At 39.7% G+C, this 21,093-nt stretch overlaps 2 protein-coding genes across 3 annotated transcripts; one reads left to right on the plus strand and one right to left on the minus strand.

Annotated features, from left to right (window-relative positions):
• Window positions 1-912: 912 nt before the first annotated feature.
• On the minus strand, window positions 913-4,852 carry LOC106944669 (potassium voltage-gated channel subfamily V member 2-like). The gene is made up of 2 exons (XM_015027843.1): window positions 3,409-4,852; window positions 913-2,491 (listed from the first exon to the last, which is right to left on the minus strand). Exons 1-2 carry the CDS (start codon window positions 4,741-4,743, stop codon window positions 2,237-2,239), a joined length of 1,590 nt encoding a protein of 529 aa, XP_014883329.1. The 5' UTR covers window positions 4,744-4,852; the 3' UTR covers window positions 913-2,236.
• Window positions 4,853-7,845: 2,993 nt separating this feature from the next.
• LOC106944778 (transmembrane protein 150A) lies at window positions 7,846-20,161 on the plus strand. 2 transcript variants are annotated; one of them, XM_015028030.1, is made up of 8 exons: window positions 7,846-7,939; window positions 12,055-12,336; window positions 12,898-12,945; window positions 14,321-14,407; window positions 14,819-14,886; window positions 18,003-18,130; window positions 18,321-18,498; window positions 19,348-20,161. In XM_015028030.1, the coding sequence occupies exons 2-8, from the start codon at window positions 12,272-12,274 to the stop codon at window positions 19,644-19,646; spliced, it is 873 nt and encodes a 290-aa protein (XP_014883516.1). In that variant the 5' UTR covers window positions 7,846-7,939; window positions 12,055-12,271; the 3' UTR covers window positions 19,647-20,161. The 2 variants fall into 2 exon arrangements, with proteins under 2 accessions (XP_014883516.1, XP_014883517.1); XM_015028031.1 differs by lacking the exon at window positions 7,846-7,939 and having other exon boundaries at window positions 10,696-12,336.
• Window positions 20,162-21,093: the final 932 nt, after the last annotated feature.

Consider the following 21,093-nt stretch of genomic DNA (forward strand, 5'->3'; position numbering starts at 1 on the left):
AATGTGCAGCAGTAAGACGTTTTATAGGTTCACTCAGGTGAACAACATGGATTTAGACTTTAAAATATGTATGTCACAAACAAATTAATTATATGAAAGTAAAAGCTTTAAAAATATTTCATGAAGTGGCCACCTATTTTACGAGTTTCTTTTCTTGTTCCCTCATGAAAAGATGAACTTCCCTGCCTCTTATTCCTAAATACACACATTTCATTCCCCCTGTCATTTAACTCCTTATCCTCTCTCCTGAAACTATCAATTTTCCTTGATATAATTGTTTATTTTAACAAAGAGCATTTCTACACAAACAACAAAAAAGTTGTTTAATTTTTATATTTTGAGTTATCTGTGAACAAAGGGACAACTCCTCCTAAACCAAACTCTGTCAAAACAAATAAGGTCAGAACCCTTCTGGGTTAATTGTTTGTAGGACCACCTTTCACTGTGATTACAGCTACATCTTCTGAGTTATGTCTCCACACATTTGTCCATCTTCCCATCAACCATGGCCAGCTTCTTTGTCGCCACTAAAAAAACAGAAGCATCCCCACAGCTTGATACTGCCAACATCATGTTTTTTATGGGCATGGCATGTTCAGGTTGTTCAGGTTGTTGATTCTTGATTCTTCTGTTTCCATCCAATCTTAATTCTTTCAGCATAAAAATATTTTTCATTTAATGTTTTGGCAGCACGATGTTTCTTTTCAAAAATAATTTGAAATGTATATATTTTTCTTGATCTCCTCCCTTTCATCTATGTTAATTTATCATCTGTGTTTTTATATGTTGAGTCATGACAGAATTATTTCAGTATATGACTAGTAGCATACAACAAAATGAGAGCATTTTTTCTGAGATCTGTAAAAGATTATAAAACGGATACGAACAAAATAAATAAATAAAACACATGGGTTCAGTAATATAAAATGTTTAATCTTTAATGCAGCAGTCTCATGCTTTCAGTATTATTCAAAAAGTTCTTGAACAAGGTTCACAGATTACTCTAATTCATCTTAATTTTTTTCAGATTTAAAGGATAACAACATCCATGCACTCAAGGCTTAGTTAATACCAGAGGGAGCACCCTTAACGTTCTGGATTGTAGAAAGTTGAAGATCTCAGTAGAAACATGTGTTGTCTCATCGTAATAATTGAGGTCAGAAGAAATGTGTTCACTCCAAAAAAATACTTTCTTTTACAGTCATTAAAGACACTGTAGTTAAAGCAAGAGTAGGGTTTATTCAAAAATGCTGCAGTCTGAGTTTGTTCCATACACTGCAGGTTTTTTATCACACAAGCATCGTTGGCAGAATCACTGGATATTGAACAGTTTTGAAAAGCGGCACCACTTTTTACAGGCAAGCGTTTAAAAACTCTGAGATCCAGAGAAGGAGCATAAAATGAAAGCACATCAGCTGCTCTTACAAAAACAACAAAAAAATCAGTTTCTTCATTTATTTCCTGGTGCCTGTACTGAACCAGAAACATTCTCCATTTTCATATAAACAACAACATTGTAATGTAGAAAAGAGATGCTGCTTACATTTCATATCTTGGCCTTGCTTTATTACAGTATCACTTGTAAGCATTCCCCTCTATATCCTCACCTGAGCTTCACTGAAGCCACATCTCACAGAAATATTAATCTCCAAGATACGTCTTGTAAGGTTGCAATGACGTTTCTTGACACTGCTAAGCATATGAGCTCAAATATATTCCACATATTCAGTAGGTTTACAGATCAGTCATAAACTTTCATTCAAGACTTTGATTTTAAGAAAACAAGCAGATATACAATGTTTTGCAAATTTATTCAAACCCCTGTGATGTTCCAGCTAAAGTTGATGCTACAAAGTACTGGCTTAAATTGACTAAACACAGAGTTTTCAGAATTTTATTTTTAATAACTTTTCATGCCCACAAGCTTAAGGGGGTTAAAAAAAAACCTTCTTCAATGCAGTGTAATACTGTAAGAAAATGGTGATTATTTTATGCTTCTTATTCTTAATTAATTAAAAATGATTTCCAAATTTGCTTGTTTTTTTTTTGTTGTTTTTTTTTCAAGAAATCTCTGCTGACCTTCCCACTTCAAATACTTTTTTGCCACTAGGTGGCCCTAGAGAGACTGCAGAGTGTTTTCCCCACACAAATGCTGTCATCTCACTGGAGTGGATTGCCAGTTGTTTTTCAAACACATTTCATGCAGTTTTCCCAAAAATCCTTCTTCAAAAAGGAATCAGTGGTGACTTCCAAAGCAGCTGCTGAGCGAATTAATTGTCCTCTTGGCAAATCTCACCTTCCCACGTTGCTTCAGGCAGGCTGTGTACTGGTTGGATTTGAGTTTGGAGTAATAGTCAGAGAACTTGTTGAAGAGGATAGAAATAGGCAGGCCGTTGAGGATAATTCCAAACGCGATACAAACGAAGGCGAAGACACGACCCAGTGCGGTCTCCGGATACACGTCTCCGTAGCCCACAGTGGAGATGCTCACCTAAAAGAAGAGAGAGAGAGAGGAGGGGAGTCAGTACTAATAGACAAACAAAGATTGCAGATATTCATGAGAGACACTGAGATTACATTTTTAATAAATATACCATGACTGGCTTTGAGTACTGCTGATTTGTTTCTTTTCATTTGAGGGAGACAGCTTGGGTCAAATGATGGAAACATGGATACAGTTGGTTAATTAGGGCAATTATCCCAATAAATATCACAACTGGTGGTGAAATGGATGAAGCAGGTTAACACTGAGCTTCTGGAAAAGCCGCGATCTCCTGCTGGATTTGCTCATGTCAGTGGGTAAATAACTTATCCTTTTTCAACATAACATAAATCAGATTGTATAATAAATTTGTTCCGTTCCAACAGTAAGTATCATTTTCTGCTTCTGCCCCGTATCACTCTCACAGTAAGAACTGGTCTGTGGTGCAACTCCATGTTAGAATATTTTTAATACAAACTACCTTTCCACAGCAGGCATACTTGAATGAGACACTGTAAACAAACTGCAGCAAAGGTGACTCAGAAGTGGTTGGTTGATTGAGTGACTCATTTTTGTTGGAAAAAAAAAACAGGAGCTTGCAGCAGTGAGCTCTGCACACTCGTCCCTTCATCGTATCCATTAGTATCGCTCTGAGGATTACCATTTCCTTCTACCGGATTATAAGCAAGATTCCACCACCTGCTCAGAGAGTCAATGCATTGATCTGTTAATGGGTTTAATTGTGGCAGATGGGGAGGCTCTGTCACCAGGTAAACAGTCTGAGGCCATTGTTTAAACTAAAACCACCTTTCTGCAAATTCAACAGTTTACAACCTGATTGTTCTGCACCATTTATGACAAATGATTCTGCTCCTGTGCACTGGTGTAATAGCTGGTCTAATTAATTTGCACAAAGACGTACTTACAGCTGCCCACCACCAGGCATGAGGAATGCTGGTGAAGTTAGTCTGCGGCATGTCATGCTCCACAGTGAAAACCATGGCAGAAAAGCTGAAGATGCCCATAGCGATAAACAGGAAGAGGCAGCCCACTTGTTGGTAGCACTGGCGCAGGGTGAAGCCAAACGCCCTTAGACCAGTGGAGTGGCGAGCCAGCTTCAGGATTCGAAAGATTCGCATCAGTCTCATGATCCTCAACACTTGCCCCAGCTTGCCCACCTGCCCCACCGCCTTTATGTCGGCCTCGTGCTTCATGTAGTTTTCTTCGCTATCGAAGAACTCCAGGATGCCCTGCAGATACTGCGGCAGGATGGCAATGAGGTCCACTGTGTTGAGGACACTCCTGCTGAAGGATTTGAGATCAGGTGTGGATATCAGACGCAGCACGTACTCCATGGTGAAGAAAGCAATGCATATGGACTCTACATATTCACAATAAGTCTTGCCACTTAAGTGACCTGCGTGGGTTTTGTACTGCATCTCTTCCACCGTGTTGAGGGTCATGGCCACCAGGGAGATCAGGACAAAAAGACTGGAGGCCACGGCCATTATCTTCGCCTTGACAGAAGAAAAAGGTTTCTCCATCAGGTTCCATATCGCTCGACGTGCCTGACCCATGAACATGTCGTGGAACAGCTCCTCATTCTCCTCGATCTCCACCTCAGCCTCCAGCTCCCTCTGGATCTTTAGCTGGTCGTTCAGCTCGTCCTGCCTCTCCTCAAAGGAGATGCGGCAGCAGCGGTTGGTGTTTTTGATCCTCACTCCCCAGTAGTTGATCTCCTCCAGGAAGTTGCGGGGACAAAGCTCGTCCTTGATCCACAACACACCCGTCCTGTAGAAGTTGAAGATGCTGTGGAAGACCTCAGGATCCCTGTCAAAGAAGTACTCATTGTTAGTCACTATGTAGTCATCGCACAAGTCCAATTTCATGTTGTGATCCGTGTACGTGGCCAGTCGTCCTATCCTGGTCTTGGGGTACTTTGCTGCCATCTTGTAGGCTATTTGATAGGGCTTCCCCCCAACGTTGATGTTGATCACGTAGTTCTTCTTGGACGGTGATATCTGCCTGGAGAAGCTGAATGGGCCAGCCTCCTCCTCTTCTTCCTCATACTCAGCGTAAATATCATAGATGTCCCTGCTCAGTTCTTGCATAGAGTTCCATGTCTTCACACAGCTCTCCTTGGCCAGAGGGTAAACAACTTCAGAAGGTCTTCGAGCGGCATCCGAGTCTGTGACTTTGTAGTTGGGGAAGAGACTCTGCCTCCTGTTCCACAAGTTTCCTGCCTTCTTGGTGCTCCCCATGGTGATCACCAGTGTACTACACGGCAGAGAGAGGACACTGACTGACCGACCAGCATTACTGCTAATACCCCCTTTACCTAAGCATGCAGGACATGAGCAGGATGCCTCATGTCCCCATTAATGTTGCTGACTGAGAGAATCCGCATACTTACAGGGCATCTAAATACCATTATCCTCTGCTGAGCTGCCCTGCTGACATGACGGTGGTTGTGCTGCATATCCCAGCAAGGCATGTTTAGGAAGACTCCAACTTGTCTAAAGTATACTTTTATTGCCTCACTTTGTAGAGCGTCAAACAATTTTGGTAATTGTCAGACATAAACAGTCAAAGCTCTGCAGGGATTTTAATCTTTTATGATCCCCGTGAATTACACTGGTGAAACTGAACTGGTTTCATGTCTATTAATTTCATGTTTGCTTGAGAAAATCACAGTAAAAATAAGAATGTAATAATTACTTGAGATTAAAATAGATTGATTTTATGTCCCTTTTGTAAAGAATAAGACAAAAAATTATTTGAATGGTTTGCTCACTTTTTCTGAGCTTGTCTGATGTTTCCTTGGTGAAGGGAAATAAAGAAATCTGTTAAATTCATAGAAAACCCCAAGCATTAACCTACTTTCCATGGGGAAGGTGTGGTGGGAGGTAGGGTACTTTGGACACAAAATCTGATGTTTTATTGGCAGAAGTTATGCCTCTTTTTAAGACATTTACTATGTGGTGAGAATAATTAATTCAGGAAGGGTTAGCCTGGAAAGGTCCTTTGTGTAACATAACTTTACTGCCCCATTAATCCTCTCATTGGCTATCAGATTATCTCCTCACACACCTATCGCCAGCCTAAGGTGACCAGAGGTGGCACCCAACAAGGCCGATGTCAATAATAATGTGGTTTTCACTGAGCTTTCATTTATCATCATCGCTCCAGCTCCCGATGGTAGGTTAAAGCAGGTACAGAATCATTTCAGGCTTTTGGAATACTTAGCTGCCATCTTGTCAGGCTATTATGTGTTAGTACAGCCAAGAGTCCCATAAGATAGTATTTATACAGTAGTGTGGGAAGAGACGGAGCTGATCGGGGGGACGTAAATGAAACCACAATAACTGCTGGGTCAGTGATAGACTGATCCAGAACTGTGTTTATTTTTCAACAGGATTTGGTTATAAAATTGGCCTAGAATGGTGGGCAAGACCAACGTGATTCATTTCTTATGTTAGAGCTGTCAAATGTGGGTTGGTCAGTAGTGCGTCAGAAAGCGACATACAAACTGTGCATGGAAAATATGGCTGAAAAATATAACATGGATATAAGCCTCTCATATTAGTCTATCAATAATTGTTGACGTCGATAATTATTGGTTAGATTTTTGTTTTAAAAATCTGAAATACTGCCAAATTGGTGGTACGGCCTTTTCTGTTTCATCCACAGTTTATCACAGGTTGAGCAGCTAAAGCCTTTCATCTCCCAGAATGCTGTGTGGCTCTGGATCAGAGTTCTGTGAATATTCTATATATTGAATATTCTATCAGATGTGTTATCTATTAAAACTGATCACATGTATATTGTTATTGATGTATTGCCCAGCCGTAATACAGACACGTGAGACAAAAAATGATGCATTAAAACTTAACGGCATTATTTGATTGACAAAATAACCTAGCATGCTTGTCCTTGGATGGTGAAATGAACCTAGTGTTCCTGCAAATACTTTTTGGATTATAGGAGATCTAAAGAAGCCCAAAACAGAAAATAATATTATTGTGTTACTGTCCCAAGAAAATATTGGTCAGACATGGCTATTAATCTGCTAGGTCAATTTAAACATTTTCTCCTTGCTTATTTAAAACCTGGAAAAAAGAAGAACGTAAAAGGAAACATTAATGTGTATTTAACGTGCACAATGTAATGTCTTCATCCTCCAGCAGATGGGAGCCTCACAGCTCTTAAAGAAAACAAACCCCTGCAGACTCTCTCTCTAGTGTTTACAGTAAATACTAATAGCTGTAGATGATGGTCCACAGCTGTGTTGATGGTTTTCCCGTTATGAAACAACAATTATTTCAATCATAATTCCTTTAGTTTTTCAAACAAATTGCAATGAGGCCATCTTAGTAATGATAAAAACATGTACTTATCGACTTCATTTGAGTTAATTCTACAACCAGCTACTTCTTGCATTTCACAATTTATTTTGGACTCTTTGTATTAAAAACTGCAATTACTCTAAAAAAATAAATCCCTTTTGATATTAATGAGTGTGTGTGTGTGGTTAGTTGCCCTGTGAGCCTTTGTGTTGGACTAAACTATCCAAGACATACCCTGCCTGTCACACAATGACTGCTGGAGATGAGCGGGCATAAATGAATGGATTCAGTTATGTTTGAATATTTTTGCTGCTGGACAAGAAAAACATTTCAATAGGCAAGTTTTAAAGAGGATTACAGTTGGATGAGTGTATAGAAACTGCTGTAGGAAGAAGTGTGTAACCTGATTAAAAAAATAATAACTTAAAAAATCCTAACCCTATCTCGACCCCTGGCAGGAGCTTTCTTTGGGCAGCTGCTGCTCTGCATATTGCTAACATGAATAAACAGTATAGTTAAACTGTTTAATTAAAATATTTCATAGAGCAAATAAAAAAGGTGCAAAATCGTTCCTTTCATTCTCTCATCTACTTTGATGGCAAAGATGCAGAGCAGGGCCTGAAAGCAGGGAGATCTTTGTAAAGTTACTTACTTGAATCAGATTATGGGATTGTGCTAAAATAAAAGCGTCACATATGTCAGGCTACTGCAACCAAAAGCATGAAGAATTGACATTTTGACCAAAAAAATGTACGTAAAAAATAGACTTAAAAATGTTCGTTTTCATTTTGTTTCCTTTTCTTGTGTAAAAGTGAGAGGCATCCTGCCTCTTTATGTAAGTGATTAAACACCTTGTTACCTGGTGAAAACATTACAGAGCAAACAAATTTACATTTACACAAACGTAATAAAGTAAAAAATAATATTTAAAAATATCCATTCGCAGTATTATTTAAAAAAAAAAAAAAAAAAAGAAACTCCGCGTTCACGCTTAATTTTGACAGGCGTAACAGGAAGTTAGTTCCACTGCTAGCTTCATTTGCTAAGAAAACGATGTTTTTAAAGGGAAACCAAGGTTGATGAGGTCTGTTGTGGGCACAGCAGGTGGAAGGTAGGCGCATATTCATTTTCTGGACAAGCCGTCCAAGTATTATTAGTGGTGTTATCCTCTGAACGAATCCTGTTTAGCGGCTTATCTTTTTGGTTAGCGGAAATCAAGATGCGACCAAGTGTCAAGTCAAGACAACTGGGGAAGTGCAAGCTAACCAGCGAGCTAGATGTGAGCTAACAGGGCTAGCGGGTACCGTTAACTGTTCATAACAGGCTCCAGAGCTGAGAGACGCCGAACACTTTGCTTTGTTTAATTTGCTAAAAGTAAATAAGTGAACAAACGGGTTGAAGTACTTGGTGAACTGTATTGTCACTGTTGTTTCTACGCTTTTTTTTTTTTAAGATACAGTGGCGTATAATTGTTGAGTACACCGCTGGGGTTGATGGTCTAATTGTGCCCCCTCTGCATTTACTAAACAGTTCAGTCCTTTCACTGTGAGTCCCAAAGTTTTGGCTGCTATTTATAGGTATGTTAGCTTAATTATTAACAGTTATGTAAAAAGAAGTCATGCAAACAGATTGAACTAAACCTTAAAATGATACAGTAGAGATGAATGTTGCTACATTTTATGAGGGAATCAGAAAATGTGGAACATATTTAATCTGTTTTTAAATTTAATATGAAAAGTATATCATTGCAGTGATTTTTAACCCTGGTCCTCAGGCTCCACTGCCCTACTTGTATGTTCAGCACACCTGATGCAAACAATTGCATTTACTTTACATAGTACCTTTAATTTGAAAATATTAAACACTTATCCTCAATGTGAAACCTATCAGTCACTTGTAACAAACTTTAGCATTCTTTGTCATTTAAAACTGTATTTTGTCTGATTTAAAATCGTTGGAAAAATTATCAAATGGAAAATAAAAATATGATACTACGAAATATGTATTTATTCTCCCTTTTGTTAGTAAGACCAATAAATAAATGCATGTGGTTCAAGGAGAAATTATTAGCTATGCATCAAGAGACCTGGCTACAGAAATCAGACCTTCCTCATCTTGATCAGGCAGGCAGAAATTCAGAAATCAAATTTTTCTCCAAGCAGTGAATTTTGCATATGTAAGTGCTGACAGGTTGGAGGGTAGCAACACTCTAGGGCGTGGATGTTGTTACTAAGGCAATACGTCTCAAAGTCTGCTATTTTCAGCAGCAGTGATTTGATTAAATGATTTTTCATACAAGCCATTTTCTCTCTCTACTAGAATAATACTAAAATAATGTTTCAGTGCTGTTAATTACAGCTCTTAAACATAAACTGATAATTTTTGTTTGTTTTTCACGTTGTAAAATGCACCTTTCTCTCCTCAAACAGGGCTACATTACTCACTTTCAAGGCTGTAAAAATCCTTGTTGCCGCCCTGCCGGGTTGTTGTCGCCAACGGTATTAAAATACATTCATAATGTTTGACTCGGTCTTCCTCTCCTGCTCTGGGTAAGCAGGAACAGAGCTGCTTCTCACAGATTGCATGTTTTTATTGTATGCTTTATGTATTCCCCCAGCTGTGCTTTGCGGGGTTCACAGTCTGGCCGTCGTGTCGTAAATCATCTGGAATTTGCAGCGCGTGTTCAGGCTTTTCCTCACAGCTGTACGTTGTTTTTTTTTTTGTTGTTGTTTTTTTTATCGTTTTGGTGGCTCCAAGGAAACCTTTACCAGCACGAACAACAAGGAACTGCTCTGACTGGAACACAAAAGATGCGATTGAGATTTTCAACAGATCCTCAATGCGAAATCCGGAGGGTATGTGGGAAAGCGAGATTAAATCTGCCACGTGTTTTGAGTTGCCTCAGCGGTGATGTAACAACTAAACAGCCAAATAACCCTGAATACCTCCCAACTGCTACGATCTTCTGAGTTATGAAAACAACTTACAAGAACCACTTGTTCAGAATAAATAAGTTTTATGTTTTATGAAAGCGTCATCTTCCTAACTGATTAGGAAACTCTTCTCAGCCGCTGTCTGATGCGGTCTCTGGAGTCGGTAACTCAAAGACTGTTTGTGTCCTTGCAGATGGAGGAGCTCATGTGGCAGATGGGCTGGGAGGTTGGGACAACTCACTCTGTGTCCTCTTCTGTTATTGGGCTTTATGTCAGGAAACAATTAACCTCTCAACTTTTAACCAGAGCTGCATGATTATTGAAGAAAAGGGACTAAAAAAAACTGTGATCTTGGTATCCATCAAAATAAATCTGATCTCTGAGCATTTGTTGCATTACAGAACATTATTGAATGTTTTTCCCCCTTTTCTAAAACAATTTACGTGTGCAATAAGCAAGAAATCAATTAATCACATAATACATAAAAGAAAAACCTGCAATCATTTCAGTTTGCATGTTTTATTGTTTTTCTCCTTTCTTTGTCTTTCACCAACAATTAGCTGACAAAAATGTTCAGTCTGGTGCTTTCTTCTCAACTAGACTTTTTTGAAGGACAATTTTGTTCACAGAAACTTCAAAGTTAATTTTATTTGTTGTTTCTGTTGTTTTTTTTTATATTTAAAATGTCTCCCAGTTCCAGTGTTAATTGTTCATTAGAATTTAAAGATTACTGATCTTTGACGTGGATGTGTTCTTGCATTACTATTATATCACTGGAAAATGGTCAAAACAACAATATTATCGTTTATCGCAATAACTTCTTGGACAATTTTTATCGTTCAGCTAAATCTGTTATCGTGGCAGGCCTGTGCATTTCTACAGTTAAACTGAAGGGATGTTGCAATGCAGAAGAACATAATGTGTCTCTAAAGTTAAGTGTTTAAAAATCTCCCTACCAGAAAAATAACATGAGATTAGAAAAAAAAATTGTTTTGTAAATTCAAGGTGATAACACAAAGAATTCTTTCTATATTTCCTCAGTACTTTCTGGTCCACAACAGGATAATTGTGCGCCATACTGACTCATCAATAACTCTGCAGTCACTTCTATCTACTGGTATTTAGTCCCAGCAAAAAAGCATCTATGGCGTTCTAAGAACACTTCACCAAAAAAATAAATACGTTTATGATTCATTTCCAAAATGATTGAGCACACATGGTTTCAAAATGGCCAATAAACTCCCTCTTTGATTGAGGTTCTTTGCATTAGGAGGTGTTAGCTCACCTTCTCTGTGTGTTTTAAATGACTGTGTTAATATAAGATTGAAACACTGAATGACCTTATAGCCCCTGACCATGTCACTTATTAAAAAATCTGCATCAGCCAACAAAGGAATCGGCAGGTAAGGCTTCTTAAAAATCGGTCAGAAAACTTCACTCCTGAAAAAAATTCCCTTATTACAGCAACATTTCAAACTTTAAGTTGGCATGCTCACAAGTGACTGACACCGAGAACATATTTACCACGTCTGACTTTGCAGAAGCAAAACATTTCTCTTTTTTTTTTTTTTTTTAACAGCTCCAGTTTGATTTGCACACACTTTTAGAAAATGATTCCCCTCTGTAAAGCCCACAAGTTAATCTTTATTCACTCTATAGTCCCTCTGAGCCGAGGACACGTTTGTAACTCTACACCCTGTAGAGTGAAGCAACCTCTGCTGTGCTGTTTTGCTCCGACTGTCAACACTAAACTGCCTGCCCTTGACGAAACACTCATTCCCCACAGTTGTTGTACGCTGTCCTCTGAAAGCAATTTGTAGGTTGTTATTTGCACTTTACTGTCTCCTTTAAATGTGTTTTCTGGTGATTTTGCTGGTTCTGTGCTTGTCAGCCATACCGGGATTGTGTTGGGTTTGCAGTGGAAGCGCAGCTCCACTCCAACGCAGTGGAGTTGTCTAGCAGGATGTTTTAATTTACAGTAAGCAACAAGGTCGTTTCTCTGTAAACCGGCTTTGTGCCGATGTTCAGCACCGATAGGAGAAATCGGAGGCTTTGAATGCCAACCAGAGAGACTTGGAAGAGGAATGTTTTTCAAAGTTTTTGTTTTTGCCGATGTCCGATTAGTTTCTCTTTCTCCACTTTGTAGTTTTTCCCAGAAAGGAAAAACACGCAAATTACAGACAATGATTGCAACAATAAAAACTAAAAACGTTAGAGGTACGCCTGGTCGTAGAAAGCACCGCCTGAATAAAGCTGCCTAACGGAAAGTTTCCAATCACTCTTGTTTTTTAAGGTTGTTGCTGGTTGCTGGGTGCCGTGGAGCAGAGGAGCTGTGCCATACCCCCCCCCATTCGTCCTCTCATGCTCCCCCCTGTGTGCGTCTCCCAGCCTATCAGTGACCCCACACCCCCACCCAGCCCCTACCTGACCCATCCCGTCGTGTTGCCGCCCAAGCCCCGAGTTCCCTTCTCACCCCATGCTTGGGACAAAGCCAGCTCACTGCCAGCCCAATGACTGCCTGGATCGTCCTGCCTGTCAGCTTGGCTGCCTTCTCCATCACAGGAATATGGATAGTGTGAGTCACGGCTGAGGAGTGCCTGTCACCTGCGCTTTAACTCTTGTGAACCGTTTGTCCGGGAGAGAACGCTGCAAAAACACACAATCTGAAGTATTTGTAGTTTAGTTTCTCGTGAAAACATCTTCGTACACTTGAAATGAGACAAAACTAGCTTACAAGTAGCTTTTCAGCGAGATAGAGGAGCTTGTTCTTGGTAAATAATTCCATAATTTTAATGAAAATAGCACTAAATACCACTGGTAGATTATTTAATTGTAACAATACATTTTTCCTGTGTTATAAGTGAAATAATCTTCCAGTTGAACTATTGCTGCTTCATCAATATTAAGGAATTATTGATTCGAAACAAGCTATTTCGTGCTGAATAGTTACATGCAAGTTAGTTTTGTCTTATTTTAAGTGTACTAAGATATTTGCACTAGAAACTATAAGAAATACTTGGTAAGGTTTTATGTTTTTTTTTTAAAGTCTAAGCTTGTTTTTTTGTACTTTGAGCTTTATTGGGTCTGTCATGATGTGTTTCTCCCTTTAACACTTCTGACCTTTTGTTTCCTGCAGGTATGCGATGGCTGTGATGAATCACCATGTTTGTCCTGTAGAGAACTGGTGGGTGTTTTTTTTTTGTTTTTTTTTTGTTTTTTAAAACATCTTCCTGTTTAACATTTAGATGTATTCAAGAGCCCTACAAAAATTATTCATTAAACATTTTTCTTTTCACATTTTCTAAAATTAATGTTCCAAGTATTTTATTGGGAAATAGACCCACCAACATAAAGCTGTGCAGAACTGTGATGTGGTGTGAGATTGGTGTGCGTAATGCGTGAGCCTCAATTTTCATGTCTTACCACAGATTCCCAGGCAGATTTTTGGTCCAGACTTTAACTAGGCCTTTCCAATAAAGGAACGTGCTTTAATTTAAACATTTGAGGTGCTTGTTATGCTAGAAAGTGAACCTCTCTAGTTGGTTTGCTTCCCTTTTTTAGCTACATCATTCTTCCTATCAAGTCTGACCAACTTCCCTGTCAAAGTGGAAGAAAGCTGCCCCACAGCACAATGTGCCACTACCGTATTTCATAATAGGGATGGTGTGTTCAGTTTTGATCTCCTCTGACCAGAGTACCATCTTACAAGTTTGCTGTGTTTAGGGGCTGAAACGATTAATCAATCCATTATTGAAATAATCAACTAATTTAGTGAGTGATTAATCGTTAACTGGAGTTTACAGATGCAAAAAAAAACAACATTAGCTGAAATGACAACATATTCAGAGCAATAATTAAACTAAAACTGTACAAAAATATATACACATTTTGTAATAAAGATTGAAAAAATAATTTGCCTATAAAAATGATCTACTCGTATGTCTAGTTTTGGCTTCATATGATTCAAATTCTGACAAAAAAAGAAAAAAAAATCTCAACTTTTGCTATCCAATTTTTAATCTGTGACAATGTTATGATATTGCATCTTTGGCAATAAAACAAAAAATATAAATTTAATTATTTGTTTGCAGTTTTCAATGTATTTGTAATATTGTATAAAAAAGGCTGAAGTGGTTAAATAAAAAAAATCTGCAGAATGTGCCAATTTTTTATCCAATTAATCATCATAATAATCTATTACTAAGATAATTGTTAGTTGCATCCCCAGCTGTATCCTCTGCATTCCTTGTGACAAACTTTAAAATTAAATTTTTGTGGCTTTTCTTCTCGTCGATCCTTTTTAAAACGCAGTGTTTCTGAAATGCACGCCTCATCTCTGGCTTTCACTTTGGAACTTCAGATGAATACAAACTCACGCCACATGTTTCGCATTTTTATTTTTTTACTAGCAAAAGAATCAAATACGCCTTAATCCCGCATAAAATCACAGCAAAACACACTGAAGTTGGTGCAACTTGGATAAAGTTAAAGGACATGATAAATTTGCGAGGCGCTGTACCTCCAGAGAGTGAGCTGACCTCATTGTGTCGCCGCTGCAGGTCTTACAACGTCACATGCACAGAGGAGTTGCCCCGGCCTGGCTTCCCCAAGACCTGCTGCACCATCCAGGACATCCCCCTCATCAGGTCGGCTCCTCCGCCTCTGCACTTCTCCTCTTTGTCTCAGAACACAAACAGCAGCTTGTGTCGGGAAGGGCCTCGGGCATGAATTTGCATCTGGTTGTGCTGCTGCTCTGTGTCGGTCATTAACCCACACTTTGCATAACTCCAGTTCGTGGAATCTGACTGTAGGCCTCCAACGATGGGCAAGTACAAAGGGAAAGGCACAATGGGACCTGAAGCTCTTTTTCCTGTTGTTTTTTACTTTTATATAAAAATATTGATTCACAAGCACTCGTTAAAATTCAGCTTCATATTCAAATGAAATTAGCTAAACTGTTTTTGATCACTTAAGAGCTGTTCAGCAGGATAAGTGTAGGTGTGTGTGTGCATTTCTGCGGTTTTAAAATCTGGACTGTCGTTTTTTTTGTCCTGCAGTAAATGTGGCTCATTCCCTCCTGAAAGCTGTTTGTTCAGCCTGATTGGCAACGTTGGAGCCTTTATGGGTACGTCCTCAACTAATCTTCAGTGCGTGGATGCAAGTAATGGATGCTGGTTCTGATTTGGAAAACAGTGTTTTTTCTTTTTTTAACAGATTAAACTGAGACAAAAAATGGGAATATAGATAAGAGATTTAATTTGATGTGAACTTGAAGTTTTATCGTGATATTTTGTGGTACTATTATGATAATATACAAGTGACAATAAGAACTATTTACTACTACTTTAGGTAACTATATGGCTCTGACTGTGTTGCAGCAGTCAAAGCCTCAATGTGATTTATGTCACTATCTTGCACACAGCAACTGCATTCAATCATATTTTCATGTTAATATTTATTGATTCTATCAATAAACAAGCAGTGGACAGAAATATGGAAATGAACAATTGGAAATGATATGGACAGTTTTAGGGTGTTTTAAATATCATTATTTTAGAAATTATTAGTTTTTGACTTAAAAAAAAGAGTTAATTCACTAAAAGGGAGTTTGAAACACATTTGCTGAATGAGTAGCAAACATTTATGTCCATTAAACTATAAGTTGTTTTTAAAATGGTCAGTCAAAAGTACAGGCAGGCCAAAAATATGTCTTAAACCACAAGAAATTACAGTATTTTTTCCACTGCTCAATGATAAACTGAACATACAGTAATTATAATTAAATAAAGAAGTTAGTTTTTGTCGTAGGGAAGTTAAAATCATTGTAGATCCAGAACCTTGAGTTTTTGAGTTCTTCATAAAACCAAGAAAATTCAGGACTGCTACAAGAGATCTCTCATGCCAAAGTGTCATTGTCACCATCTACAATAACTCTTTTGAAGAATCTGAATTGAGATGAGTTAAACAGCATTTAATTTCCCTTTGGGATCAATAAAGTATTTTTGAATTTGAATTGAAAGAAATCCTGTTTTTAAAATCTTTTGGACTCAGATGAAAAACAACATTCAGCCTATTTCAGCCAGAAGGACAGAATTTTGACTCTCTCTTTATAAATGCTTGCTATATAAAGCCAGGTTAACCAAATTAATTAACAGGCTCTCTATGTATAAGTCAGTTGATAAAGCACAAAACATGATTGCTAAAAGACAAATACTTTACTTTGGACTTAATATTTTCCCCTGTAGAAAATGTTAATTTCTGTAATAATTTTGCTCCATTAAAACAAAAACACCTGTTCTGGCGGGCCACAGAGAATCAGTAAAGGGGCCGCAAATGGGCCTCGGGCCACGCTTTGGACACTCCTGGTTCCGTCCACTCGTCCTTGTGTTTGTGTTCCTGGTCACATTTCTGCTGACGCGGCTGCCTTGTCTCCATTCATTCAGCCCTGTGAAAGGAGCTGCTGCCCAGGCTGTAAAACGCCGTATTGATCACAGACACACAAATTCAGTTTTAAGCTAAACGTGTTGGGAAAATGGAATGTGGTCGAGGAATAATTCATCAAGACCGACACGCTCCGACTGACTCCGATTGCTCTGGTGTACCGAGTCTGAGGATGGGGTTGGATGGCAGCACATTAAAGCACATTAAAGATTTACTTAAGGAGACTCAGACGATCTTTAGTGACACCCTAAAGATTGTCTACAGATTTACGTGACAGGAAGTTAGCTTAGCATAACTGCAAATGGATGGGAATGCCTCGTCAGGTGTTTTCCTTGGCGGCAGCAGCTAGCTAATCAATAATTATGTGGTTTTACAGAAGCTATGGGGTTAATCGTTTCTGAGCGCAGCCGCCTTGTTTCAATTTGTCACCCGAACAATAATTTTTGATCTGAGCCCAATTTTAAATAAATCAAGAAAGTGTGATTTAGAGGTGTCGGTGCACAAATATGAAACTGTCCCAGATGCCTCCATCGTGTGAGCTGCGTCCTCTGGGGTAATCACAGTCACTGCTATGTAAAAAGAGAACTGTTTGCTCATTATTAATCTGAAATAGGTCGATATATTTTGAGATGCAAAGTACTAAATGTCTCCTCTGTTTGCAGTCATTCTGCCTGGTACCTCCAGACTTCAGCCAATAGCCATGGGACTTCCAGATATGGCTGCTGCCTAATCAATAATGAATGCAGCTTTCCTTCCACTTCCCCATGTCCATCCCTCCCCCCCTTCCTGCACCTTTCGGGGCCTTCATCCATTACTCTTCCTCTCCTCTTGTCTTGTTTAAACACCAGTCACTTCTGGCCCACTTTTCCCCCTCACTGGTCCTGATTGCCTCGCTCCAGCTGTTTACATCATTCCAGTCACCTCTCCTTCCCAGCTGGTTTCTGTTTATCCGCCCTCCTTCTAGTCTGATCTCCTTTAATTAGCATTTCTCTACACACGTCCTTTCTCTCGCTGCTCCAAATTTCAGCGTGTTTTGGGTCAAGCTTCCGGTTCTCTTGTCGGTGTGATTCAGGAAGCTGCAAGGTTATTGTTTTCAAACACGGACAGGACAGCTGAAAAGAAAGCTGCTGCTCCGTTCTGCTTTTAGATGGATCAGTGGCTGGGAGAACACATCCTGCCGCTCTGGAGAAACATATCGGATAGTCTTGCATCAGCAGAAGGATGGAAGCTACTACCTGGCAGCCATTCATTCATTTTTATTCCTTTACTAACTTGGTAGTAAAAAATGAAGTGAATACTACATGAATGCGTAATCGAACTCTGATGCGAACCTAAAAAACAAACTGCATATGTGAACGCCAAAAGCAGGAAGTGGGCCACAGCACAGGGCATTCTGGGTAAAAACGACCTAAATCTACACGAGTGTCTAAACAAATGGCTCGTGGTCTTTTCAAAACAAAAGAGAAATCCTACAACCGCTAACATCCGACGCTGCTCCATTTCCATTTCAAGAAGAAGGAAGTTGAGCTCAGTGTCTTCTCTGAAGAAACGACGGGTTTTTGCGTCGTTTCCTTCAGTAGTTCTTGATGCAGCGCCACCACAGGCGAGGAGGGGAACGGGTCTTTCAAACTGTTTTGCTTCACAGTACCGACTAAAAACGTAACAAATGTTGCAGTTTTGTTCTTCAATCGAACCAAGTCTACTATATTATCAATTGTGAAACCATAGGATTAATACAATCTTATTAAAATGTTTCGGGCTTGTTTTTAATGCACATGTCTCTTTTCCTCCCCTTTGCAGTGGTGATGGTGTGCTTCCTGCGCTACGCCCAGGTGATCGAACACAGCCACCAGTGTTGGGTCAACACCAGCGCACTGGTGTCAGGCTGCACCAACGCCATCGGTCTGGTCATGGTTGGAAACTTCCAGGTAATCCTGAGCAATACGTAAAGTTTTATGTAGACTTCAAACCGGGGATGTCTGACTCTAGTCCACAGAGGTTGGACATGATGCAGGAAGGTGTCCTGACCTAAGAAAACATTGAAAACATGCAGGACACTCGACTTAACTGGCTCAGATCCTCCAGTTGGTATGAAACGTTTGTTTTTCTGTCCGACAGGTTGATCATGCCAAGTCTCTCCATTACGTGGGCGCCGGTGTGGCGTTTCCTGCAGGGCTGCTGTTTGTGTGCTTGCAGTGCGTCCTCACCTACCGAGTGGCTGTGACCGCCCTGGACTACTGGATGGCTCACTTCCGGGTGGCTCTGGCGCTGGGAGCCATGGTCTCCCTGGTCCTCAGTATCCTCTGTAAATCGGTTGGGATGTCAGAAATCATCGGGATTTGACCTTTACAGACTCAGGAGTTGACCCTTAATGCAAGTTTCACATATTCTGTTAAAGGGTGCGTTTGATTTATTAATCAGGGATGTTTGCAGCCTTGATGGCTCGTTACTCTTCATGCTAGCTGTCACTATTGTGACCACCTCAGTTGTCTGTCAATATAAATTCTGTAGTTGAACCAATTAACTTAGGAATCGAAAACCTTTTCTCAACATGACCTCTTTCTCTCTCAGGACTTCTTGGACGGTTCTGTGTTACTCCGTCAGTCCATTTGCTGAGTTAGCATTGGCGATTAACAGCCCTACATTTCTACAACGTTTTTCCAGCTCTGCGTTAGTTTTCAGGAAGAGATCGTTCTAAAACTGCTGGAAGCAGCGAGCTCATTCGACGTCTGCCGAGTTTCAAACCAGCAGAATAAGATCCAGAAATGAGATATATATAAAAAAAAAAAACAAGATAACACTTTATTGATCCCTTAATTGGGGGAAATTTTGTTACTCCCAGCATGGTACACAATAAAAATTAAAATAATGTAATAAGAATAAACAAAGAGCAATAATGAATAACAATGAGCAGTGATAGTCCCAAGGGGACGCACATGTTGCTCAGTACATTACCAAATATATATTCAGCATTTAAAACGCACATCTCTACAGACTGTGTGTATCATAAAGTCTGACAGCCTGGGGCAGACAGGACCTGCTGTGGCACGTCTGAGCTGCTGTCCACCACGCTGCAGAGGGGATAACGGCCTCATTTTCCCGTCGACTCTCTGCGTCTGTCCTCCTTAACCCGTCCTCCCTCCAGGCGGCATCTTCTTCATCCACGAGAGCTTCGTCCTGCAGCACGCCGCCGCCATCTGCGAGTGGGTCTTCACCGTGGACATCCTGGTCTTCTACGGCACCTTCACCTATGAGTTCGGCACCGTCACCACCGAGACCATGATGGCCGGCCTGCAGCAGAGCCAGCACGGCTCGGGGGTCATCATGGACCCCATGTCCAGGGCGTCGACGCTGGGCGGGGCCACCAAGGGCCTGAAGTCCCCCGGCGGCAGCAGCACGTCCACACACCTCAACTGCACCCCAGAGAGCATGGCTATGTTGTAGCTCCGTCTGGAAAAAAAACAAAACAGAAACAAAGTCACTGCAGAGGTGCTCCACTGGCAGCATGTGAAGCAAGAGAGCAAATTTGTATAACTGTAACCTCAACGACACCAGGTATTTCTACCCATAAATGCTCTACGGCCTTTATTTTTGTTTTGTTTCTGTTTTTCTCCTCCCTTCTCAGTTCTCACAGCAGATTTCGTTGAATGTTTGGAGCCGGCTCGAAAACTGGAACCGTGAATGTTTTCCAAGACAACGGTTAAAGTTGACGACTCTGCATGATGTTCGTCTCTAAAAATGTGTCCCCCTGGGTTCTTGATTTCAAAAGACAAAAGTTCCTGCCACCCTCAAAAGTCATTTTCGACCCCACCACCCCCTCCTCTGACTCTCCAACGCTTCGCTCGGCCCACCCACCTCTTTTGGCCTTTTGCTTATTTCTGCACGGCGCGGCTCCTGAATGGAACAAAACCAGTTCAGTTTGGATTTTTTTTTTTTTTTTTTTTTTTTTTTTTTTTGTAAAAAACAAATTAGAAAATAATGAATGTTGAGAAGTGAATAGCTATAGTATATTTTACAGACTGTAAGGTTTACAGTCTAATTTAATTAATCATGCATTAATAACTTGAAAGGTATATAACCATTAAATTCATCTGCTTTTATTTGATTGCACTTATAATTTAATGTCTTTATTTTCTATATATATAAAAATATATATGTCTAGATTGGTCTCAATCACTATTCATGTCAGTGCAAAACTGGATGGTCTTTTCTGTTGTAATGACTCGCTTTAAGCTGAAAAGTGACATTTTTGTTTGCTTTTTTTCAATCCAAAGTTACATGAAATGTCAAACGTAACAATCATCCGATAATTTCCCCTCCTCTGGGGTGAGTAATGCCTTTCTCAGAGTGTTTGAGCTGCCAGGTGAGACTGACAAGTGGCCTACATGTGATGATAGACATGAGTGACGGTAAAACTACAATCTGACTTTAGTATTTACTGTAGAGTTCTCGTCCTGACACTGGCTGCATTCCAGGCTGGATCCCTGGAAGCCTTATACGAGTTTAAGAAATGTCTTTTTTTTTTATCATTATTCTTTATGAGCTCATTGTGATGAAGCCTTTCAGAAGATTTTCTTCACAACACTTGCAAAAGTAGTCACTCCACTCAGACATTTGCACGTTTAGTGACGTTACAGCTACCAACTTCAATGGGATTTTATGGGACAGATTGACACAAAGTAGTTTAAAAAAACAAAACATTAATTTTAAGCTCTTGAGGATTTTGTGCGGCCGCCTGGGTTACTTTTACTTTGTGTTGCTTTATCACAAAAAGTCCCAATAAAATACATTTAAAGTTCTGGTTGTAACTTGACTATAGGTGAATTAGTTCTAGGGTGTGAAAACTTTTTTTTTTTTTTTTTTTTTTTTTTTTTTTTTTATTTGGGGTTGT

This window comes from Poecilia latipinna, unplaced genomic scaffold (assembly GCF_001443285.1).
Source record: "Poecilia latipinna isolate Pla-1442-1.1 unplaced genomic scaffold, P_latipinna-1.0 Scaffold8, whole genome shotgun sequence".
NCBI classification, from domain to species: domain Eukaryota; kingdom Metazoa; phylum Chordata; class Actinopteri; order Cyprinodontiformes; family Poeciliidae; genus Poecilia; species Poecilia latipinna.